This window comes from Podarcis tiliguerta (assembly GCF_965153285.1).
Source record: "Podarcis tiliguerta genome assembly, chromosome: 6".
Classification (NCBI taxonomy): Eukaryota; Metazoa; Chordata; class Lepidosauria; order Squamata; family Lacertidae; genus Podarcis; species Podarcis tiliguerta.
Genome location: NC_139539.1, coordinates 50,059,991 through 50,084,580, shown reverse-complemented (window position 1 = coordinate 50,084,580; position 24,590 = coordinate 50,059,991). Strand labels below are relative to the sequence as shown.

The 24,590-nt window shown below is 40.2% G+C and overlaps 2 protein-coding genes across 2 annotated transcripts; one reads left to right on the top strand and one right to left on the bottom strand.

Moving 5' to 3' along the window:
* Window positions 1–1,209: 1,209 nt before the first annotated feature.
* Window positions 1,210–18,646, bottom strand: ARMH1 (armadillo like helical domain containing 1). The gene is made up of 14 exons (XM_083446100.1): window positions 18,603–18,646; window positions 18,246–18,293; window positions 14,584–14,698; window positions 13,749–13,974; window positions 13,266–13,334; window positions 12,417–12,583; window positions 10,636–10,832; window positions 9,471–9,555; window positions 8,436–8,558; window positions 7,412–7,484; window positions 6,252–6,381; window positions 5,155–5,232; window positions 3,588–3,702; window positions 1,210–1,654 (listed from the first exon to the last, which is right to left on the bottom strand). The coding sequence occupies exons 3-14, from the start codon at window positions 14,657–14,659 to the stop codon at window positions 1,590–1,592; spliced, it is 1,404 nt and encodes a 467-aa protein (XP_083302226.1). The 5' UTR covers window positions 14,660–14,698; window positions 18,246–18,293; window positions 18,603–18,646; the 3' UTR covers window positions 1,210–1,589.
* Window positions 18,647–18,876: 230 nt separating this feature from the next.
* Window positions 18,877–24,076, top strand: TMEM53 (transmembrane protein 53). Its single transcript, XM_083446124.1, has 3 exons — window positions 18,877–19,049; window positions 19,455–19,567; window positions 20,740–24,076. The coding sequence occupies exons 1-3, from the start codon at window positions 18,986–18,988 to the stop codon at window positions 21,394–21,396; spliced, it is 834 nt and encodes a 277-aa protein (XP_083302250.1). The 5' UTR covers window positions 18,877–18,985; the 3' UTR covers window positions 21,397–24,076.
* The last annotated feature ends 514 nt before the right edge of the window (window positions 24,077–24,590 follow it).

Genomic DNA, 24,590 nt, shown 5'->3' with positions numbered 1-24,590 from the left:
ATCTTTCTGCACGCAATTACTGCAGCTAGAATAATATATGCAAAAAAAAAAAAAAAAAAGGAAAGAAGTAGAGATATCCACGAAGGAAACTTGGTAAAACAAACTGATAGAATATGTAGAATTAGTAACCTTGACTGCAAAACTAAGGAATAAGGATGAGTTAAAGAGAAGAGTAGAGTGGAGGTATTTTGGAGATTATCTCCAAGGGTACAATATACAATTTAATCTACAAGTAGGTTAAATATACAATTTAACCTACAAGAGAGATGGATTGGGAAGTCGGGAAAAGAGATAAGTGATGGATACTGTGCAATGTGTGTATAAAGGCTGTTAAAACTGCATAAATAAAAGTTTTTAAAACATTGTGGATTTATTTAAAATATTCATACCCAGCCGCTCTGCCTGACAAGACCAAGGTAGCCAACTTGGATAGAAAGGACTCCACTCCTTAGCTACTGTGGCTATTTCAACTGCTGCTCTTCAAAGGCTTCGTGGAGGGGAACACTACCCTCATGTGTGCAATTTAACAACCTAGGCCCAAATGTTATTAGTCCCTGGGAGGTCTGGGTATTTTCTCACGCAGACCTGAGAATACGCAGCTCCTGGCTGTTCCTGTTATAAATGTTGCAAATGGACAATGACCATAATCATATCTATTTAAGTCAATGTGTTGGACTGTGATAGTCTTCATTCATGTAGAGGCAAGAATTCCGTTTATGACTTCTGAAACTAGTCAAACACTGGTATTGAAATCTGTCAGTGTTAAACAATTTTATTGGCTTTATGCATTAATCATGTGCTTAAAAGAAAACTATCTCTGATGGCTATTATTTTGAAAAAAGTCTACAAAAATCTTTACAATTATTATTTATTTATTGAATTTATATACCGCCCTGGCTTGCAAATCATGTAAATGTTTTGCCTTTAATAATATTTCTCAAGAAAAGAACAGTGGGTCTTATGGTAGACTTCTGGATGCTCTACTACATTAGGGTTCAGTCTGCCTGCACAAAAATAAGTTGGCAAGGGGATTTAGCATTCATGGTGTAAGAGCAGAGCAGCCTGCTAGATAAGGCCAAGCATTCTGTTCTCACAATGGCTAACCAGATGCCCATGTATCTTCTGTATGTTCATTTATTTCAGTTTCAGTTGAACCTGCAAATTGGAGTGAAGTCTTGTGTCTGGTATGTATGATCACAGAGACTTAAATTTAGTTGTTCAGTACTGTTTTTATTTATTACATAGATATCCTGTCTCCTTCTCAGAACTCAAAGTGGCTGTACAAGGGATTATTCCTTATTTTCATAAGTATGACACAAATTAGTCTATGGTTATGTTGTTGCAAAGGCAGCTGTTGAAGAACAATAAGAGCAATTGATGTGTCTGGTGGTTGATAACCAAACTAAGTAGATTTCAGATTTGAGAAAAGGGAGGGGGACAGGGACTCAAAGTCACCTGTCATAAGGCACTTGGAGCTTTGCATCTTTTTCTCATGGGGATGGGTAGTAGGGCCTGAAACAGAATGCATGAAAAAAATAGATGAAAATGAACAACAGCCCAATAAATGAGGACAATTGAGAGGTCACTAACTAAAGCAGCAACTCTCTATTTTGAGACAGCTGTTCCTGTTCATCTTCTGCAGTTGAGTTTCTCTCTGAGGGAGGAAAAAGAGTTCAAGAAATATAACTCAGTTCATTACTTCAGTACCAAGTATGGTAGCTTATTTTTTAAATACAGTGGTATCTTGGTTCCCAAAAAACTTAGTTGATGAACAAATCAGCTCCCAAATGCCGCAAACCTGGAAGTGTTCTGGTTTGCAAATGTTTTTTGGAAGCTGAACATCCGTTTTGGCTGTCGGCATTGTTTCCAGGGCCAATGAGAAGCCGTGCCTTGGTTTTTGAATGTTTTGGAAGTCTTGGACTTCCAGAATGGATTGAGTTTGGGAACTAAGGTACCACTGTGCTGTTATACAAACAGGATACAGTGGTACCTCGGGTTACGAACTTATTTCATTCTGGGGGTCTGTTCTTAACCCGAAACTGTTCTTAACCTGAGGTGCTCTTTCGCTAATGGGGCCTCCCACTGCTGCCGCACCATCGCTGCGTGATTTCCATTTTCATCCTGGGGCAAAGTTCTCAACCTGAGGTACTACTACCGGGTTAGTGGAGTTTGTAACCCAAAGTGTTTGTAACTTGAAGCATTTGTAACCCAAGGTACCACTGTATTTACTTAAAAGTACTGGTAAGCTGCCTTTTATCTATATATCTATCTATTCTATTTATTATTTGTACCCCGCCCATCTGGCTGGGTTTCCCCAGCCACTCTGGGCGGCTTCCATAGAAACCAAAAAACACTAAAATATCACACATTAAAAACTTCCCTGAACAGGGCTGCCTTAAGATGTCTTCTGAATGTCAGGTAGTTGTTTATTGCTTTGACATCTGATGGGAGGGCGTTCCACATGGCGGGTGCCACTACCGAGAAGGCCCTCTGCCTGGTTCCCTGTAACTTGGCTTCTTGCAATGAGGGAACCACCAGAAGGCCCTCGGCGCTGGACCTCAGCGTCCGGGGAGAACGATGGGGCTGGAGGTGCTCCTTCAGGTATACTGGGCTGAGGCCGTTTAGGGCTTTAAAGGTCAACACCAGCACTTTGAATTGTGCTCGGAAACGTACTGGGAGCCAATGTAGGTCTTTCAAGACCAGTGTTATGTGGTCTTGGTGGCCGCCCCCAGTCACCAGTCTAGCTGCCGCATTCTGGATTAGTTGTAGTTTCCGAGTCACCTTCAAAGGTAGCTCCACGTAGAGCACATTGCAGTAGTCCAAGCGGGAGATAACTAGAGCATGCACCACTCTGGCGAGACAGTCCGCAGGCAGGTAGGGTCTCAGCCTGTGTACCAGATGGAGTTGGTAGACAGCTGCCCTGGATACAGAATTGACCTGCACCTCCATGGACAGCTGTGAGTCCAAAATGACTCCCAGGCTGCGCACCTGGTCCTTCAGGGGCACAGTTACCCTATTCAGGACCAGGGAGTCCTCCACACCAGCCCGCCCCCTGTCCCCCAAAAACAGTACTTCTGTCTTGTCAGGATTCAACTTCAAGCCATTAGCCGCCATCCATCCTCCAACCGCCTCCAGGCTAAGCATCCTTACATGGCGGTTTCCATAAAATAAAATGCAGTATGCACAAGCGAAGCCGTAAAGATTATAAATGCATAATACAGGGGTGGCTAACATTTTTTGCTTGAGAGCCACATTGAGGCTTTGCCAGCCCTCAAAGGGTTGCATGCCAACATGGACATCAAGAGTAGACACAGTACTTTTTTTCTTGTCATCTAACTAGCATTTCTCTCTACAAATTTCATATGTAATTTCTGTCCCCTCTGGATTTGTTGAATTAACATAAGACCCTTCTTGTTTATACTGTTGTGAACTAATTTGTCTCATTTCATATTTTTGTACTTATTCACAACCTGCCTACACAATATGTCATCCCATTATTTCCCTTCCCTCCCCCCCCCCTTTTTTTAGCATTAAGGAGGTATCTACATATTCCAAAGTTATTTTGTCCACTACTGTGCCCAACATACCTGGAATATCCATTTTTGCCTGAGCCAAAATATATTCTGGAATATTGACTATATTGGTGGCCAGGATAACAGCCTGCACAGCATCCATATTCAGGTACAAGTTTGTAGCATCTTGCTAGAGGGAAGAAAGGTAAGACAGGCACTTTATTGAAAAGCAGGAACTTTCCAAGGTTCAGGGCTGGAAATAAATGGAGGGCAATTCCTGATGGTTCATTGGCATCTCTTCCTTGAAACAAGGGCCACTCTAATGGAGTTGTCTCTACGTGTCTCTTCACTCAAAGGCTAGGATGACTGTATCTGAACAGTGAACTTCTTGGAATTTTTTAATTAGCTAAAGGACTAATGGCTGCCTGGCTTTTGATTGAAATTGGATATTTGGAAAATTTAGAAGAAAGATGAATGGGCCTACTCTGTAATAGTTCACCATCTTTTTAAAATGCTCTCTCCAGAAAGGCACATCTGATGACAATTTTATTATCATTTTGCCACCAGGGAATATCATTTTTATTCTTTGACATAGGGGGCAGCTTTAATTATATTGTTGCAGTTGCTCAATCTGGGCTTTAGTGCTGATGTACTAATGCCTTGTGTTTTAATGTTTAGAAAAATAAAAAATATTTATTGTAAATAGTTTTGAGACTTCATATAAAACATCATTCAATAATTGTAGGTGGTTGGTTATTATAACCTTCATAAGCAGCTATGAAGACAGAGGCTGTATTAGAATTAGCTTTACTAGTAAATCCACACTTTAAAATATGCAGGCTTCCCAAATTAATTTCTTTCAAAATCTGCCAATCCAATGTTCAGAACAACTTTTACAGAAATGGAGAAATATGGTTGAATATGTTTACTTAGGAATGGAAAAGCAAAAATTGCTAGGAAGATGAATCACAGTATGGAAAGAAGGCTGGAATATTGCATCGGATGGTGTTGTGGTTTAAAGAGGCAAGTTAAGTATTTTAGGCCTCTGCTTGATTATTTTCTTCATTCTCAGACTTTTTTGGTTAATCTGTCATAAGCAAATTGGAAAGCCTCATCACCACAGTCATATGCTGGAGGCAGCAGTGTTACTGCAATTACTCTGGCAGATGATGTTCTTGGCCTTATTCTGAAAAAAAGGTCTAGAGCTGTGCTTTCCCTCTACTGTGCCACTTTCTATGTTCCTCCTCTTCAAGATTGTTATTAATTTAAATACTGCTTAATGCTCTTAAAATAGGTTTCTAAGTGGTTTAAGATAAGAGGATAAGAGAAACCTGGTAAACAGAAAGCAGCTTTTACAATGGCAGAAGTAGTAAGAAGATACCACTACCCTTTCTGAACTCTGGCTCTCTTAAAGCATTCATTTGAATTTAACAGTTACTGAAGATCTTGTCTACACTGGCTACGCCACAGAAGATAGTGATTCTTACTATAGTTGCTGGGGGAAGACAAGACTTCTAAACAATTCAGAAAAGTGGTTTGGGATTTCAGGTGTTTTGTCTTAAATCTCACTGTTGCTTTTGGCAAATAAAACATCTCATATCTGAGTCCCATAACCTTAGTACAGAGGCTAGACAAGACATACCATAAAGAGCTCGAACAATTTTTCTCCCATGGCGCTCCGGGTTTGATTCTCCACCACTATGAACATCCTTACAAAATGCTGCAGGGGAATACAATTTAATTCATAGGGAAAATAAGAATTATCCTTGGGTTGTATCTAATTCTGGTTTTCTGTTTGTGCAGCAGACCTCTGCTTGAGTTAACATAACTTCTCCCTCCTCTCCAGCCCATGATGCATCCTTAAACTCTCCAGACTCCAGAGGGTTGCGTATACTCTGGAGCAAATTTTGAATGCAGAGAGGTGAGGAAACAGGACTCCATTGCACAAATGAAACTTAGCTTGCACAGTCAAACCTCAGTTGTCGAACGTTTGGCTTCCGAAATGTCTGACAATCGAGGTGCGGCTTCTGATTGGTTGCAGGAGCTTTCTGCACTCAAGTGGAAGCTACGTTGGATGTTTGGCTTCTGAAAAACGTTAGAAAACCGGAGCATTTACTGCTGGGTTTTCGGAGTTTGGTAGTCAAAACATTCCAAAACACAGGTGTTCGGGATCCGATGTTTGACTGTATAATGTTGGATGCAGCCCTTTGTAAGCTACAGGAGTATAAAACACTGCAATCTAATATTTACTATCCAGGTTTCATTAGTATTTATTGTTCTGGTCTTCATCACTCAGAATCTTTAGTGGGGGGCTGCCGCTATCCCTTTCCAAAGCTCTAGCCTCAACCATAATTTCCCAGCACAACTGAGACTTTAAAAGTTCTCTAGTAGTATTAGTTTATTAATTACCCGCCCTTCACCCTATGATCCCAGGGCATTAAAATACATTAGAAATAGTTTTAAAATACTTCTGTATATTTTGGCTTAAATATACAGGCAGTTTCTGCTCCCATGCTTCCAACATCTACAAGCCATGCATGTTAAATTCTAAGAAACCCTTACTTACTCCTGTCATAGTCTGATCTTTGTATTCTTTAGTGCTTAATCCACTGACTAACGTTTTATCTCATCCAATCCATCCATTCCACCCACCGAAACAACCCCTTCAGTTAGAGAGCTTTGAAAAAGTGACAATAGACATCTACGCCCAGTTCCCTCCTTTTCAACAAAGTCACTTGCCTCTAGGGTAATGCTGGCCTGCCTCTGGCAATTAGTGTGATCTTTGTTGCCCATGGCACACATGAGACCATGCACCACTCTCAAGAAGACCAGCTCCTCAGCCACATCTCTGGAGTCTTGGGCCAGAATTCTGCAAAGTTGAGTGTTTGAAGAGTGGGATAAAAATGTTTTCAATAAACAGATAAGAGAGGAGGAAGGGGGTTTAAGAGCAGAGGGAGCATCCCACTAATTTGCAAGCCAGAGAGATCTAGGTTGTTCTGTGCCCTTTACCAGCTGGTTGACAGTGAGACATCCAATAGTAATAGGAGACATCAAATAGGTTCAGCTTTCCTGTTGCACTGTTGGATTTCTGCAACAGTTGTTAAAGGCACACGCTGCCAAGAAAATAAGCTGACTGGGCAAATCTGTTTTATTGAATGAGTTGTTGAATGAGTTGTTATGGTGCTAAGCATAGTAAGGTGGATGGTGACATGAATTTGGCTAAGCAGCAAATACTTCGTCTAGTGCTGAAGATGATAACCGTAAAATGATTAGAGAGGAGCTGTATATTCAGAGGATATTTTATGTATAGCTCCATTGATAACCTGACTATTCATGTTATAAACTCTGAAAGGTAAGAGGATAGTGGCTGGATTGTATAGGTATTCTAGTTCTGAATGTGTTTTAAGGGACTGGATGTGATGCTGGCTGTCTAATGTTGCATCAAGAAGCAGAAGGCATGGATTCAACTTCAACCCTTGAAAGCCATTTTGTAGTAATTTTTGGGTGGGGGTGGGGAGGGTTTCAAATAGATATGCTTGGTTACTTGCTGGCCTTGGGCAATGTGAGTCACTCTTAGCCAGTGTGCTATGTTAAGAGACTAAAATTGCTACTTTTAGGTTGGGAACAAAATGCAGCAAGTAGATATCATAGTATGATTAAAACATATAGTTAACACCATCAATTAAAAATATATAAAAACAGTGCCCTACTGCCTCCATCTGAGTAGCAGGTGAAGTGGGTGTATATAATCTGCCAGTCTGGACTGGTGGCTGTTTTCACACAGTAAGTGAGGTGTTTTCTAGTTTGCATCTGTGGCCTACCCAAAACTGGGCTAAGTGTGTTTCACAGTTTGCCTCTGTGTTGGCAACTGGTTCCAGTAACCCATCATAATCTCTTACCCAATGGCTTTGGCAGCGGCAGCTTGCTGAATATATGCTGGCAAGGACTCCATCAGGTGTAATGTACCAGCTTCTGTATGTAGGAAACAATGTAGGAGTCAGGTTCTGTGTCTCATAGCTGCCCCAAAGCTTTGCTTTTGACCTAAAACACTGTCCAGAAAGAACTGAATTGCACAGAAAATTCATTCAGTACCTATCCAGCAGCACAGTTTAACTTAGGCTAGCACCAGCTAATTGCTGTTTCACACGCCATGCAGAAATTTGATTCTTTGATGGTAAGCAGGGAATGTTGGTTTGGGACTGCTTTGAAAGATGTCAATGCTTGCCTGCAGCCCTCCCTGCTCCAGTTTCTCAGACTGGTGATTGAGAAGAATTTCTGTTCTATCACAATGGGTTCTCATTCCATACCCCTACAGTCCCGCCCTGAGCAAACTTGGAACTTGATAGAGGTTTTCAGGTATGGATGAGGAAAGAGGTTGGGCCCCATGATAAAAGAAAAGGAACAGAGGATGGACTTTAGTTGTTAAAATATATGCCTTCCCTTCTCAACACATGAAGAATATTAATGCTACAGTAAGTGTGTGTTCACAATACTGCCTTAGAGAGCAGTGAAGTTGTTTTTTCAGTGCATTTCATAGCTCTTGCACCCCAAGCTGTTTACATCTGCACAGCTTCAATTTGTTCCTTTTTCTATACGCACCGGAGAATGTTGACAGGCAGGAATATCTTTACCCTATGCAGAGATGTTCATACAAGGGTGGAGACAAATTGGGAACAGCTTAATAACTCCAATCGGTGTGAAGCTTTTTTGAGAAACAATGCACCAAACAGTAGTATGAAGTACAGTAAACATGCATTTTGGCTAACATCTTGTGAACACAAAAACCGGACATGCAGTGAGTGCACAGTAAACGAGAATGTGAGCACAGCCTTAGACTAATATACTCTAGAGATAGGGAAGGAGATGTAGAAGTGGGGAACATCTTCATAAGTGGGTCCAAATGGCAGCATTTGAGGATCTCACCTTCCAGGATTCTGGCTTGCATTTTGGCAGTCTCCTGTCTTGATGGCTTTAGCAATGCAACCAGTCCTTTTAGCAAAGCTGGCCGCACATCATATGCCATGAGGTCCTTGATTAGTTGAATCGCTAGAAGAAGGAAGATACTAAAGTGGGTGCTTTGTCACAGAGTAATAGTAGTAAGGTAGCTCCTGTTGCACAGAGCAAGCCTCAGTTTTTCTTGGGGAATAATTTGCCTACACAAAGCCTAAAAGGTGGTTCAACTATGTCCAGTCTTTGTTAATCATTTGTTCCAGTGTGTTTACCTGTTACTGGGAATCATAGGCGGGAAGAGCACAGGTCCTGCTTTTGGGCTTTCCATAGGCTGCCGGCTGCCACTGAGAATGGGATACTGGACTAGATGGGCCACTGGCCTTATCCAGCAGGTCCTTCTTACGTTTATATGGCAGTTATAGGACAAAGAACACTCAATTTTTTAAAAAGTGGGTTTGTTAATGCACTAGGCAATATAGCACGTTAATTGTGCAGTTCTCAAGTTCCTAAAGACTTCAATCCCTCTGTAAAGGGACCGTCTGTTGGTTCTTTCATAAAATGCGTAAACTAGTTTAAAAAAAAATTGGTAGCACTAACCACACAGCTTAACTGTATGGAATAAAGGCCAGTGAGTCACCTGCTTTGAAGACATGTTGTTTATGCTACTTGGGAATTTGTAAGTTATCTGTTTTGAAGCAAATATAGCATTAAAAAAGAAAATTGTGGTAGCTTCCATGCAAATTAGAACACACACTGGATTCACCCAGCTTTGGCACCAGCCAAAGACCAGTATGCCTTGTAAGTAGGCTACCTTGTGCTGTACCTTACATAAAATTTGTTTTTTCATGAATGCCTTAGTTGTTAGGGTTCTTCCCTTTCTATAGACATCTGGCTCACTGGTGCATTATTTTAAAACTGATTTTCAATTTCAGTATGCGGTAGTCACCTGGACTCAACAATTTGAGGGTTGGCTTCAAAAGTGGAGGTGAGTGCATAGAGTCATCTTACCCTCATATTGCACCTCCAGGTGCAGAGAACGGAGCACACTAAGCACTGAGTCCACAATACTTGGATGGGCATCTCCCACAATTGTCTGCCAAAGTAAACGAGCAAGAGAAGAATATTTTGAGACCCCGTCTTAGTATGCTCTAATACAGAACAAGCATGAAAAATATAGGTCACAATCAAGAGATCACAAGGAAGAGCTGGGCTACCCAAATCTTCAGCATGATCAAGCAGACAAAAGATTATATTTTGACCTGGTGATGCAAATCCCTTTTAGGAGCACGTCAGACGATATTTTAGCATATACATGAAACACTCTGAGGGGAGACAATTCATTTTGTAAGAATGCAAAAGGAAGATTGCTGTAACTGATTGAAGTTCTCTGTTGCAAATTAAAGCTGTACTGATATAAACAACATGGGGTGCAAGAGCTGTAAAATGAACAAAAAAACAACAACTTCTCTAATGCAGTAATGTGAACTCTCACCCAGGTGAGATCAGACAACATGCTGCAATGAACCATAAAGATGCAAGGGCAGTATTTAGGGAGACCAATCTTTCTTCATGAATCTGTTATACTAATCAGTTTTATAAGTGCATTAATTAGAAATAATCATTAGCTAGAAATGGTTAAGGGAGGTGTCAGTAAGTTCTATGTGTCCCTAAACTTCTAGATCTAGCCATAATTGGGGTGGTGTGTTCTACAGCTGACAGTTCTTAGCTAAAAAAACCCACATATTTTCAGGGGTACTATTTCAGATTTTAGACATGGGGGCAGAATAGGATTTCAGTAATTTTTTAAAAGAAACTCCCTTTAAACCTAAGTAAATACAATTACGGTACAAACATTGTATTTTAAGGCAATGTATTTGGGTTACTTATATCTCCATTACGTATAGTTCAATTATCAAACTCAGGTCAGATCTGTTAGCCTTTCTTGCCTAATATAGTTGGTTCCTTTGGCATGGTATTTGGCACTTAGATCCATTTAACTGTTAATAGCAATATATATGTGCAGTTTGTAGACCCTGCACTGGCTAGAAACACAGATGCCCCTGAGGAAAAAATGCATGTTGTCTGTAACAGATGATGGGAAGAAGTTCCATATAGTGGATGAAACAAAGATTGCAACCCCATGCCTCCCCCCCTCCATCTTGTTGCTGCTCACCTGTATTGTCCTCAATGTTTGTAGGGACAGTTGCTGGGCTTTTGGAGAGGTGCACTTTAGAAGAGCAATCAGCCCTTTGTACACTTGATTCTGGTATTTGGGGTTGCCATGGCCTAAAGCATCCAGAAGAATCTGTACTTGCTCTTGAGTCTCTTCTGACTTGCAGGTCGCAAAAAACTCAGCAATTGATCGTACACCTATAAAGGAAAAAAGCTTTCTGAACACACAAGCTAGAAAGTGTCAGCTAAGCAGCCCCATGTTTTAGCTTGTATTTAAATAATATGGAAGTTTTAATACAAGTATTTTGTAAGTAACAAAGGACACCCTTATTATACATTGATAAATATGCAGAGTACCATTGGCAGGCAATCACTCTAATAGTGAACATGATTGTAGCCAATTGCTATTTGCAATTCTTAAAATGTGTGTGATTTATGTAAAGACACACTTAACATCACATCTATTTAATCACTAAATCGGTTTCTCAAATGGTATCATGTATGGAAAATTTTGGATCAATGTACAGGGCTATCTTCAAGTAAATCTTGTTTTCCATATACCTTCAGAGTCTACAACTGAAAACAAAGTGGAGTGAAGCCATTGCACCTGACACTAGCTAAAATATGCAATGGTTTTCAGACTTTGAGTTTTCAAGTATTTGCCCATTTATGTAAAAATTCTGTAGACTTTAGGGCAAATGAATAAATAAATAATAAATAGCCTCCTTATTCAGTTGATTTAATCCCTGTTTCAATCAGTCCTTGTTTTTGAAATTGTGCTGGTCTAAGGTTACAATTGTTAAACATGCACTTTGTATTCTTGGGAGTAAGCCAAATTGGACTCGGTGGGATTCACTTCTGAGTAAACACAAGACTGTGTGTGTGTGTGTGTGTGTGTGAGAGAGAGAGAGAGAGAGAGAGAGAGAGAGAGAGTCACTCTTATATATGGCTTGCAGCAAGTAGGAAGTGGGAGCTTAGGGAACAGGACTATTAAGGTTTAGGGGGAAAGCCACTGTAAGCTGCTTTGAGCCAGTGGGATAATGCAGAATATAAATCCAATCTAATCAATATAGTTCAAGCTCACACAACTAGTTATGGGCAGCAATGACTGGCTCTAAATTTGGGTGCAGCTTCAGATTTGCATGAAAAGCCATATTCAACCAGTTAAATGAGATTCATTGAGCACTCCTATGTGAATGCACATCCAGATGCAAAATCTGCATCCCCATTTACAGTGTACTTTTCACATACAGCTTTCCCTTGCTGGACTGGGATGGACATATATCACACTCATCCATTTCAGTGGAGCAATGCAGTAAACAAGCATCCACTGTCACTTTATGGGAGATACTAAAAAAAGTTTATATTCCCTCCCAGCTGAATTTATTTGCGTTTAACTCCCCATACACTAATTTTTAATACTGTAGTTAAAACACTTCATCCTACTCTACCCAAGAAAGGAAACTTTACAGAGTTATTAATATGCTGATGTTTCAGAGATCTATTCATCTTCTACAGGTAGAAATATCCTGGCTGCTATATACTGCAATGAAAGGAAAACACAACAAAGTAAGATCCTTGTGAGAATCAAATGTTTCCATGCCCTTTTATTGATGTACTTGTGACAGGTGAGATACTGAAGAAGAAAGCAACTCTTTTCTATCAGCAGTATTCACTGGGGTGGAAAGAATAAGCTGAGCTCTATGGGGAAAACCCTGAGGCCAGAAAACCACTTCACTTAAATATCTGGCAGTACATCTCATTTGTCACAATCTACCTTACCATAGCTTTCACAAATAATCTCTTTGAACTTCCTGCCAGATCTTGCTACTAACTGAAGAAGCTTTATGGACTCCCTTTTGTCCTCCTCTTTCAGTTGGTTGAGCCCAAGTATTTCCAGCAATGTGAGGATACCACCAACTTCCAGGAATTCAATAATGTACCGCTGGCTGAAAAAATGTGGAGAAGAAAGCAACAGATCTAAAGTCTATTTGCAACAAGATTGCATAATATGATTTCAGTTATTATTTAACACTTATTAACAGTTAAGTTTCTTTTCATAGGCAAAGTAATTGGCAGCTCCACTGCTTCTCTTCCTAAACACCACTTTAGTAACCCGTTTACTAAAGCAGCAGAGCTGCCAAGGGAAAGACTTTGCACTTCAGTCATTCACTAAATAGTGTTCCATTCTTTACAGGAATGCAAGCTGATGAACTAAAGCAATTCTAGTTTTCTTACAGGGGAAGAAATCTTTGACCACATTTTCCATATACAGAACTGGGCATAGGTATTCCCAAATCCAACACTTACAACCTGGTATCTCAGCCAAGGAGATTATAGGAATGCTTCATCTAAGAACATTCCCCATGGTTGTTGCTGGAGTAGTTTTTATTCCTGAAGCCATGCCAGTGTGCAAGTTGCATGATTTCATGTTTGATAAAATGGTTATTTAGGCAGCAGACAAAGAAGCACCAAGCCACAGAAAATAGCTTTTTATATTTGCCAATCTCTTTGATAATACAATTACATTTTCCCAAACACCACGTTCTCATTACCTCTTTCACACCAACATAATGTGCTAAAAACCTCAGGATCCTATCCAAATATAGAAATGGTACATTTTTTACTCACCCACTTGCAGCTGATAGGAAGATCCCAATGGACTTCAATTGTTGCTCTAGGCACGTTCCATACATGTAACTATTGTGAGTTTGTGAAGGCTTTAAATTAAATACATTCTGGCACACTAAACCTCAGCTGAATCTGATTTTCTCCCTACCCACCTCAGCCCTTTTGCAGGAGTTCATACTTTATTTAGAGGAATGACATGTCTGAAGTAGGACTTGCAAGGTCTGTCTGTGAACTTAAGACATTGGGCAATATTGCAGGAAAAGTCAAGAGTCCAGGATTATTAAATTCTGCTACCATAACTGGAGCACAATTGCCCTAAAAATAGCAAAAGTTGGTGCAATTTATACTAATAACTCGTATAAAAATAAATATAATTTATCAAACCAATATGTAGCCAATTCTGGTAATTTTAATGGAGAAATTATTGCTTTCTTTTTTGGCTCTTGTTACACTTTAACAAGAGATCTCCAAGGAAGAGGATACGTCAACCTGAGCCAAGCAGTTAGACGGGCGAGAAACAAACTGGCTCCTTGAGAGAATTCTATTTCCAGTTCTGGACCTGTCTTGCCTTGGTTGGTTAGCATAAAATTTTCTAGAATGTGCTTTCGAGCAATTTTGCCAGCACTGTCCCATTCCTGTAGAAAACTTATTAATCTGCTGATGGCTGCCTGCTCCTTTATGGAAGTCATGACTGGTTGGTTGTGTCCTTCTGTTGAGAAGAGAAGAGAACCTTAGACCTATGCATTTGTGAGATCAGAGAATACACCAGCCCCATCTACTTTGACCAGGCATAGGCAAACTCAGCCCTCCAAATGTTTCAGGAGTACAACTCCCATTATCCCTAGCTAACAGGACCAGTGGTCAGGGATGATGGGAGTTGTAGTCTCAAAACATCTGGAAGGCCACGTTTGCCTATGCCTGACTTTGACACACCTTGCATCTCACATTAAAATAGTAATTTAAAGGAAGTCACCATGCTTGTTTTAAACCATAGTTTGAACCATATTAAAGCCTAGTTTGTTTTGTCAAGGTACTAACAAGTCTTTCAGTAATGTAGGCTTAACAAGCAGTGTCATTCTGTAGTTACCAAATTTTGGGTTTGGTGAAGTGGCTGATTAAAATGGATTCTGTAGGTCGGTCTGAAAGGCAAAAACTCAACACAGACATCTTGGAAGTTATGTCAGCACTGCCCCACTAATCTTATTTATCCTATAGACAACACATGAAACTCAAATTTGATTCACATACAAAAATTTGAGGGGTAACATTTACACAATTGCTATGATAAAGGCAACATTAAATATAAAGAAGAGCTTACCTATCTCATTTTTTTTCTTTACAGCCCCTTCAAAAATGTATAAAGAAGCAGTGCTGAGACATGCATAGGAATCCATCAGGGAATTAACAACCTGTGGTTTGCAGGAGCTTTTGTCCTTGGCAGAGTATTTTCAGCATAGGAGAGAAGGTTCTAAATAAATCAATTTTCCTCAAATAGTTGTGATTGAAAGTGTTATTAGCCATAACAAATGTTAGCACTGACAAGGGAACAGCTGTAGCAGCCTTTCAGAGGAAGAGGTGAAACATGAGTCTCATTCACTTGATTTACAGAATATTTGTGAAATCTTACTCGTGAGCCTTGTAGCTGATATTTGCGTTTTGGCAGAAGTTGTTTTTCATCTTGGGACATTCACTATAAATTATAGCTCCATATTGTGCAGCTGTGTCCTCTACACTGATCTAGTTAAAAGAACTTTCCAACTGAAACAATTGCTAGTTTGATTCTAAATTAACATCTCCATATTTTTATGGGGGCATATATTCCATCCTTTTTCTAGGAAGCAATGAATCCTTTGACTGCTAAAGATAAATCTTCATCTACTTGGCTGCAGCACTTGATACACAGGAGTCAGTCACAGGGGAGATGGCTGCATGGCCACATCATGTTCTTATTTGAAGATTCAATGGCACCACCTACTGTGAATATGTTTACCTTTATTCACAGTTGACACAAAGAGATTCAGGCTTCCAACAAAGGAAAATGCATTTTTAAAGGCACAGCCACAGAGAAACTCTCAAAAGGTATTATATGTTCCACATCTATCTTCTGCAATCCAGACACATAGGGACTTCAGCCCACAATTGCCTTCTGGATTGAGTTGGAAAAGATTGAGACTGGCACAAGTTTGCCATCTGCACAGATAGGTTCTGGATGTCAGTGAGGTAAAAACATATCTGTTCAAGTGCTGAACTCAGAACATGAGAAATCTGCCATGTGTACATATTGTTAAATGACAAAAGCACTTAATTCTGTAGAAAGTGTTTTCAAGAGCTCTCTCTCTCACCAGCCTTTTTATTTGTAGACATTTGAATTAGTGTACAAGGATATCTTGAGCCACAAATAGAAACTGCCTATTTATCCAAGATGCCAATTGGGTATAAATTTGAGTGCTGCCAACACAGCTGGTATGGAGGATTTTAAAAAAGGAAGAGGGAAGACATCTGAGGTAACCTTTCTTTCCATTTCTCCCATATGAAGTCAGGGATATAATGCTGCCAGGTTTTAAGTCTTTAGAAAGAAAAACCTACCATAGTACCTGAGTACGGTAACTGGATATCCCTTTGTTTTCCATCTTCTTCCAATATTTGTTTTCTGGCACTTGTACCAAACTAATGAAATCACAAAACTCAGCAGCATAGCAATCCAATGTGAAATCCAGAACAGGAAGCCCACCATGCTTAATTGGCTAATGCATAGTAAATCTAGCAATCCTTGGCTTTTTGCCTTGCCATATAATATTTTTGCCAAGCTGTTAACCACTTTAATGGAACCATAAGCACAATCTGAAACAGATCTAACACTTTAGGAAACACTGCCATTTTAGTGTTGCAGTACACCCCTTAAGAGAGACCTTAACAGCCATTCAAAATATGTACAGCATCCCTAATGTTGAACAGTATAAAAGCAAAACTTCCATTCTTTAGGTCTTGAAGCTTATTTGTAATCTGGAGCCTTAAACACTGCCACTGGCCCCACGCATTTTATTTCAATGCAAAATACTATTTCTTTTTTTACCTTGGGTGTTAAAGGGCTGGATTTAACTAAGCAATGGGACTTTCCTTCCTCCCCTCCCCTGTGCACCCCCATCCCCACAAATTAGCTTGGGGAGGTGCCAGGAGAACGCCCAGAACAGCATGGAGAGGAGAGGTATTTTGTGCTGATGGAACTTTTGTTTTAGCATGACTTTGAATTCCTTCCACTGTTCCGATTTGTCTAAGGTGATTTAAAGGTTGAATAATACTGTACATTCTTAGGTTATTGAGTAGAGCAGGCAAGAACTGCAGCAGGTTCTTCAAAAACAACCTAGTATTGTCCGCAGGAAGAGCAAACCTGTTTAATCTCTTTCAGAGGAATGGCTATGGACCCCTCACAGAAAAGCAACATGATTTAATGCTCCTTCTCAGTCCAAAGGCCCATACAAAACGTTCCCTGAAATTCATTTTATTTTAAAGCCTTTTAAGGCAATCTTTTTCAAGCAATCCAATGTACTGTCCATATCCAGAGAAAAATGATTAGGATTTTCGGCATTTCATGAAACTGAATGATATTCACAACCTGATTATGGGTCATAATCACAGCATTTGATTCATTTAAAGCATAAGGCTTTCGCAAAGAATCTTAGGAACTGTATTCACTTAAGGGTAAGCTCCAGTTTCCATGATTCTTTGGGAGAAACCATGGCTGTTAAAGTGGTATAAATATGCTTTAAATATAGGGCGTGTAAATGTATAAGAATATAATTATTCCTTCCATTGAGAAATATAGTAAACATTTTCACATCTAATATATGAACAGGATTGCCCCAAGGGGCAAAATGCTTTTGGATAACTACTAATATCACCTCCCTACATATATCAGGAGTTTCAACCTTGGGCATCTCAGTATATTGTTAAACAATGGAGTTAAATGTGGTACAAGTTCTTCTGAGAAGTGCTCACAGAATTCTAATGGAAAACTACCAGTCCTTTTTAAGCTTTTATATATTCTTTAGTATCAGAAAACAGAAACTTCTAAACACTCAGAATATTGATTATGTTACCCGGCTCCCATCTTTAGTGAAGGAGCCTGTCCCAGTAGTATCTTTTGCAATTTGTTAATTTCTAACAACTTAAGCTTTTAAAATTCCTCCACCTTAAAAATATTTCTTATGGGCTTGGTCATATATATCATGTCTCAAAAAGTCATTGAAATTTGTGGGTTTTTCCTATTTCTCATGAGATGTCAAGTTTATAAAGATCCTGGAGGTGTTAACAAATACACATAATCACTAACTATCTATTATATAAACTAAAGATCCAATAGACAGAGTGATCCAACCATGTAGTGGAGTCCAATCTCAGTTTCTCCAACGCTCTATGGAAGCAGAAGTGTACAATCAATATGCCTGATGAATTGTAGGACATAAAGTAAAAAGCACATACTTTAGCCAAAGGACAGTAACTTCTTCATATATCAAGTGGCCTAGTTACCTAATTAAAATCATTTTAGAAGATATCCCTTTGATTTCTCTGTGTTTTCACATCTGGTACACACAATGTTAAAATCTTTCCCAGTAACTAAGGCTGCAATCATAATTTCACTTACCTGGCAGTAAGCTCCGTTGGATTGAATGAACTTACTCTTAAGTAGGAATGGTTGGGAATGCGTTCTAACTCTTCTTCCCTGAAAGAACTAATTATATTACTGTATTCCCCAAAGGAGATCCTTTCTGCCTGGTATTAGAATCATCTTAACCCATTCAAAAATAGCCATAATGAAAACAACCCAACCTAGAATCCTTCATAGTGATGTGCTTGGCAAAAACAATATACTGTAGGCTCTAGAACCCAAAATTTAGATAAGCTGTGAGCTAAAAATTGTTGTCCATTGTAGTTCAGATTTGTGATGAGTTTCCTGCAGAAAGACATTAAGGTTCAACTCACCAAGTGTCTGAACTACTCCATCATGCAGTTGTTAAAGTCACAGGAATCCTGCTAGGAAAACAAAACAAAACAAATGATAACCCTGCCAGGGCAAACATAAACAACAAAATGCAAAACTTCTTTGCATCCCCAGAAATATGTTCTTGCGGAGTGGGGTGGGGCTTGTTTTCTCCCACCCTGATTTTCTGCTGGAGCTCAGCTTTGGAATTTGAGATGCAGAATAAACGATTAATGCAGCAAAGTGTCCAGTGCCTTTCTCTCCTCGTTCAGAGACCCAGGCTTGAATTCTAGCTTCTCAGTTCGTGGTCTCTTCCCACCACCCTCTCAGTCTCGAAGCCTTCGCAATTCCCTACACACCCCTCGTTCTGCTCTTGCCATATACAGACTGCTCTAGCCTCCACTGCTCCTTCTTTCCTGGGCTGCTTCAAAACTTCCAGCGGGGACCCACTGGCAAACCTGTCAACGAAGAAGCCCAGCTCGGTTTTGTTTTGTTTTTGACGAAAACGGGCAGTGTGTGTGTATATATATTTATTTATACTGTATATGCAAAGGGGTGGCTGCTCAGTTGCTAAGGCCGCTGCGTTGCTAAGCAGCATCCCGGTTACCGGCGAAGTGGGGGTCACGGAGCGGCCGCGCGCGCTCTCGCCTGCTCCTCCTGATTCGTCAGGCGAGTCGAAGAGGGCGGGCATTTCCGGCGGGGCTGAGGCGGAAGCGGCAGTTCTGAGGTAGCCGCCGTAGGGATGGGGTCCAAGGAGTTGGGGTTCGTAGTGGAGCTGCCCCCGACCCCGCGGGAGAGAAATGCTGGTGAGTGTGCGAGGGTTTGGGAGGCTTCGCTGGTACGGCACTCGCGGAGCGGCCGGTGGAGAGGAAAAGGAAGGTCCGACCGACGTGCTGAAGGTGGAAACTGGAGATAGGCGAGGGCTGTCTTCGTGGGGTCGGGTTGCTTTTTTAAGAGTTTGATTTTAGGCAGCGTTCCCTTTGGCTTGGCCCCGAAATCTGCTTCCATTGCCGAGGTGCTTCGCCTTTGGAAGTACGAATTAATTGCAAATAAGCGGCGCGCACGCGCACATCTTACCCAGGAATCTCCTGACAAGTGCAGGGATGATCTGCGGAGGCGGCTGCAACCCCCAAAAGTTTGCGTGTCTGATGGCACAGTAGTCCTTTCGTTAAGACTAAGGCAGACTTTTAATCTTCCTTTCTTTTTTTCAGAGTCCGGTGCTGCAAAGAGAAGTAAAGGCAATCTGCCCGTGGTGATACTGCTTGGGTGGGCTGGCTGCAAGGATAGGTACCTGCAGAAGTACAGCACCATCTACCTTCAGGAGGTGAGTAGTGAACTTACTTGACTGCAGTTATTGCAGTGTTCTTCAGAGAAAGAACAATTTGTGGCCAATCCAGAAATACATCAAGAACACCTGGAGGGATTGTACTCTGGGTGGCATGTGGCACACCTGAACATTGTGTATAAAAGTGAAAATTCTAGGGTGAGAATTTCCTGACCTGATCATTCCCAGGACTTGCGTAAAGTAGACTCTAGTGCCAAGTGAAAATGTTTGTCTTCAACCAGGCGTTTGACTGATTAACATTCTATGGCTTTTAAAATGTGTTTGTAGGAGGGGGGTTTATTGGTTTGTTTTTGTTTTATTGTGTATTTTGTATTTTTCTGTTGTGAACTGCTCTGCGATCTTCAGATGAAGGGTGGTATACAAATTACATACATACATAATAAGTCGCAGAGAGTAGCTTGACTGATTTCAAAGTTGAATTTTCTATATGGCCCGATTGAAATCTTTTTCAGCTCTTTTATGTTAACGGAAAGCTTGGGAATATTTGAAGTGTTTAGTTTTGGTAACAACTTTAGCTTAAGAAGTTTGCTTGGCATCCTCTTTAAAATGTATTCTAGGGGACATTCAAAAGCCTACTATTTTGTGTTTATTGCATAGCTCTTCAAATATTCTGAAAATTAACTGAGGTCCTGTCTGATGTTCACTTGATTTCTTTCCAATGATAGATGTTTTAGACTGAAATATGGCTCCCTTGTTAAAGGCAGGGAGACTGAGCAGTTGTCTCTCTCTCCCTGCTGTTATAGCCATTTTGGCTATAATGGATTCCTTTCCACTTTCTTGCTCAAACACTGGTATAAAACACGCTATAAGCATGTCAGCTGACAAGTATGGGATTTGTGACTGGAGTTAATTTTTTTTGGATGAGTCACTGACTTGAAATGAAAGAGCTTCATTTGCCCATCACTGTAGTCCACTGCAGATAATTTAGTTTGTTACTCAGTCCTCAGGACTCACCCTTTGCGATAACCTAACATGTACCTAATTGCTAGTCTATATAGGAGTATTGCTTTTAAGATGTTTCCATTTCCTGGAGTGAAAATTGAGAGCAATTCTCAAATATGCAGTATATGAATATTTCTCTTGGCACACCTTGTCCAATTCTTGTTCTTTTTACTGTATGGCACACACTAAAACTTGTGTATTCCTCACAGGGATGTGTAGTGATCCGCTATACGGCTCCTTGGAGATTGGTTTTCTTTTCAGAATCCTTGGGTATAAATTCCTTGCAGAACTTGGCAAAGAAGCTGCTGGAGCTCCTCTTTGACTACAAAGTAGAGACGAAGCCCCTGCTCTTTCATGTCTTCAGCAATGGAGGTGTCATGCTGTACCGCTACATTGTGGAGCTTCTTCACACTCACCAGCAGTTCCAGCATCTAAGGGTGGTGGGTACTGTGTTTGACAGTGCTCCTGGCAGGAAGAATCTGCGGGGTGCGCTTGGTGCCCTTTCAGTTGTCCTATCGTCATACAATGTATGTGTTAAGTATGCCCTTTTACTGACATTTGCAGTTCTGGTGGTGACATGGCGGATGGTACTGTATCCTGTGACCCGCTTTGTACATGAGAGCCACTATGATGCCATGTCGAAGCAACTCTCTAGATGGCCTGAGCTATACCTCTACTCCAAGGCGGATTCTGTTATTCAAGCAAGTGATGTGGAGAATATGATAGAGGCTCGGAAGCAGCATCAGGTCCTTGTTAAGGCTGTGGACTTTGTGGACACTGATCATGTCAGCCACCTGCGAGCATATCCCACCTTATACACAACTCATTGCACCTCCTTTATGTACAATTGCATTGGGAGCACTTAGGCTCACTTGGTGGCTGATGTGAAGGTATTAGTATCTGCCTGTTCTCCCACTAATATTATACTCTAAACCGTTCATCATTGCTTTTGATAAAATTCTGTTGCTGCCTCTCACTAATGAAAGCCAAAGTATTTCTCAGAACCTGAATGTCTGAAATTGTCATATAGCTGAGTAGCAGAGAGTGCGACTGTAGGATAAATCTGAGCAAACCCACACTGATGCGTTTTGCAATATATTCATTCTTCTTGACTTTGGCTCATGGGCTTTGGAAAGTACTCTAATAGGCTGTGTGTTATCTGTGCATTTAAACATGCACACTTCTGAGCTAAGAAAAACGAAATTCTGCAACTTTTATTTAAGTATACACATTTGCATACACTCATTTGATATACAGTGGACCCTCTGGATACGAACTTAATTCGTTCTGGGGGGTCCTTATGTACCCCGAAAAGTCCACAACATGAGGCGCCACTTCTGTGCACACGCACAGTGCGATAGAGCACTTCTGCGCATCATGAAGTGCGTAAAGCATCTTTGTGCATGCACATGCAGCGAAACCCGGAAGTATACACTTTGGGTTTGCTGCTTTCGCAACCCAAAAGTTACGTTACCCGAAGGTAACGTAACTCAAGGGTCCACTGTATTTTACCCTGCTTCTCCTGATCATGGGGAGCAAGGACCTGTACTGGGTGCTGAAGCCCGTCCCTAACTATTTGAAATCTTATATAGCTTCCTGTTTGGTTTCTGAGATTTTAGTAAGCACCAGCTCTCAAATGTACCTGTGGCTGATATTAAATTTTGTGTTTTGATGTATGTAGAATTTAAATGTAAAACCCTGCCGATGTTCATTTCATCTTTCCATTAACTTCTTCCACCTTTTCAAGGTTTCACCTTGTGAAGCAAAATCAGTTCCTTTCTGTGCTACTGTATACAACTCTGCAGTTAGTTGATCCGCCACCATCTCTAGGCTGCTTTTCTCTCTTATATTTGCCTTGTGGCCAAGTACTTTTTAGCTGAGGACAGGAGGAGGCTTCTTGTGAGTTAAAGCAAGGCTAGTGACTATATATATATATATATATATATCCATATATATAGCTCCAACTAAGCTATAGACTATAACACAGAATCAAAAGGACATATCTAAAGTTGTGCATATCTCTTTTCTGGATCTGTCTTCTGCATTGCATTTATGAAATCACACTCTTTTATTCCATATTGATCCAGGAAAACTTGCTATAACTTTGGTAACAGTACGGAGGAGGGGTGGTGAAACATTCTTTGCTGTCTTGTCTTGTGAGTACAGAGGTGGCTAGAAAGTTTTCTAGTATCTAATCCATTTTACATTAACTTGATCATGTGTCCATTGTAGAAATGCTTAAAACAGTGAAGGTTATTGACTGAAGTTCTAGCCGAGCTGCTGTAGCTAATTACTATTTTTCAAATGGGTGGATTTACCTATCTTGGTGTCAGTTTCCATGTGTCTCCCCTATCAATGGGTCAATAGCTCAGGGTATTTTGCCCCCAGTTCATAACTGTGTACTGGGGGAAATAACTGGAGAGGAAAACATGTTGCTGTTTGATATGTGTTAAAGTGTTTAAGATGATAACAAGCTAGGTGACTCAGAAATAATAGGCGACTAGATCTAAACCTTTAGTGAGACTCCTGAAGAATAAGGGTTTTAAAGCCTTAAATATAAATAGTCCCTGAGTTGCCCTAGCTGCAGATGTGCTATTAGGAGATTTTAAGGCTTCTCTCGAATAGATTTTACAGGTAGTGCATTCATACTTTATCTGTTAATAACAAAAACCCTATATTGCCACCTTTGTGGAATGCAATTCATTTTACTGCTGCTTTCCCACAATATTGTCACAGAGTGGAAGAACTGAGCTGTTTGCACACCTATAGAAAAAGAGACTGAAATCGAATTCCAGGAATCAGTCTGTAGCCTTTAATTAAAAATAGGGCTTTCTAATGTTTGCAGATGCATTTATGCTGAATAATACAAAATGGGCATCATGGTGTTGTGTTTTAATGTCTTATTCTTTCTGATACACTGGATGTCAGATTTGGACTTCAACCAGATGGACTTTAGTTCATTTGCTTACAGAGCAAACCAGTTCATATTTTGCCCTGAAATAGGAGTTAAGTCCTGTTGAAGTTACTAAGACAAATGTGTGTAGGATTGTAGCCTCAACTGTGAAAATCTCTGTGTAACTTTGGGCCAGTCACAACATTTTTGTCTAACCTACCTCACAGGGTTGTTGTGAGGACAGAATAAGATAACTTATGAAGATCTTGCTAAATTGTATTATGGGACAAATTGTGCTGTGTTGCAGAGATATTTGGGCTGGATCATTTTATATCATACATAATGGGTGCGTCCTACGTTTTTGTTATTATGGAGCCTATGGTGGTCTGTGCTGTTTGCACTGACAGTTGCTTTCGCTTGAACTTCTGTGAGCTTCCCACAGCTTGAGTGAGTTTGTTTAAATTTAAACATTTATATTCCACTTTTCATTTTCCAAAGGATAGCAATAAAAAACCTTGAAAATATCACAGTGAATAAAAACAAAAACCAAATCAGATAGCAGCAGGCTATCTTCTCTAGACTGACTAAAACTGAAAGCAGCACTGATAAAAACAAAACGCTACGTAAGCAGCAATTAAACTAATTACTGCAAAGGTTGTTGTTGTTTAGTTATTCCATTAGTTTGTTGTTTTATAAAAAAGGCATCTCAAAGGAACTTAACAAGAATATAAAATATCAATATATAATATAAAAATAAAAAGAAGGTGCAAAAAGAAACCCCCCCTAAAGTTCTCATTCACAAATACAATAAAAAGGATAAATCTTGTTTACCTAACTAAAAGATGAGCACTACAGTGGAGGCTAAATTCATACACAAGTATTATCTCGAAAACTCGAAAGCCTATGGAAATAAAAATGTCTCAGCTGGGTTCCTAAAAACTGACAATGATGGTGCCAAGTGTTTCCCTGAGGAGTTAATAACACAAACAGGACTTCTGAAAAAAATAATATTGTGTTGCTACTCTCCTCACCACCCCATCACCCCAGGTGTGTCATCTGTGAAATTGACTAAAATGGATTAGTAACTTGCAATAATCTTTGGCTTTTAGTGGTGGCCTTTGTGTAGGTTCTACCACCTGAGACCAGAAGTAAGGGCTCTGAATGGCT

Bases quoted from the DNA above. Each gene is read 5' to 3' on its own strand.
- TMEM53 (XM_083446124.1), top strand. From the start codon at position 18,986: ATGGGGTCCAAGGAGTTGGGGTTCGTAGTGGAGCTGCCCCCGACCCCG. The intron at 19,050-19,454 runs GTGAGTGTGCGA...TCTTTTTTTCAG, and splicing joins CCCGCGGGAGAGAAATGCTG to AGTCCGGTGCTGCAAAGAGA. The intron at 19,568-20,739 runs GTGAGTAGTGAA...TATTCCTCACAG, and splicing joins GCACCATCTACCTTCAGGAG to GGATGTGTAGTGATCCGCTA.
- ARMH1 (XM_083446100.1), bottom strand. From the start codon at position 14,659: ATGGATTCCTATGCATGTCTCAGCACTGCTTCTTTATACATTTTTGAA. The intron at 12,584-13,265 runs GTGAGTAAAAAA...ACATTTTTTCAG, and splicing joins TTCCTATCAGCTGCAAGTGG to CCAGCGGTACATTATTGAAT. The intron at 7,485-8,435 runs GTGAGATCCTCA...TCCTACATACAG, and splicing joins GCAAGCCAGAATCCTGGAAG to AAGCTGGTACATTACACCTG.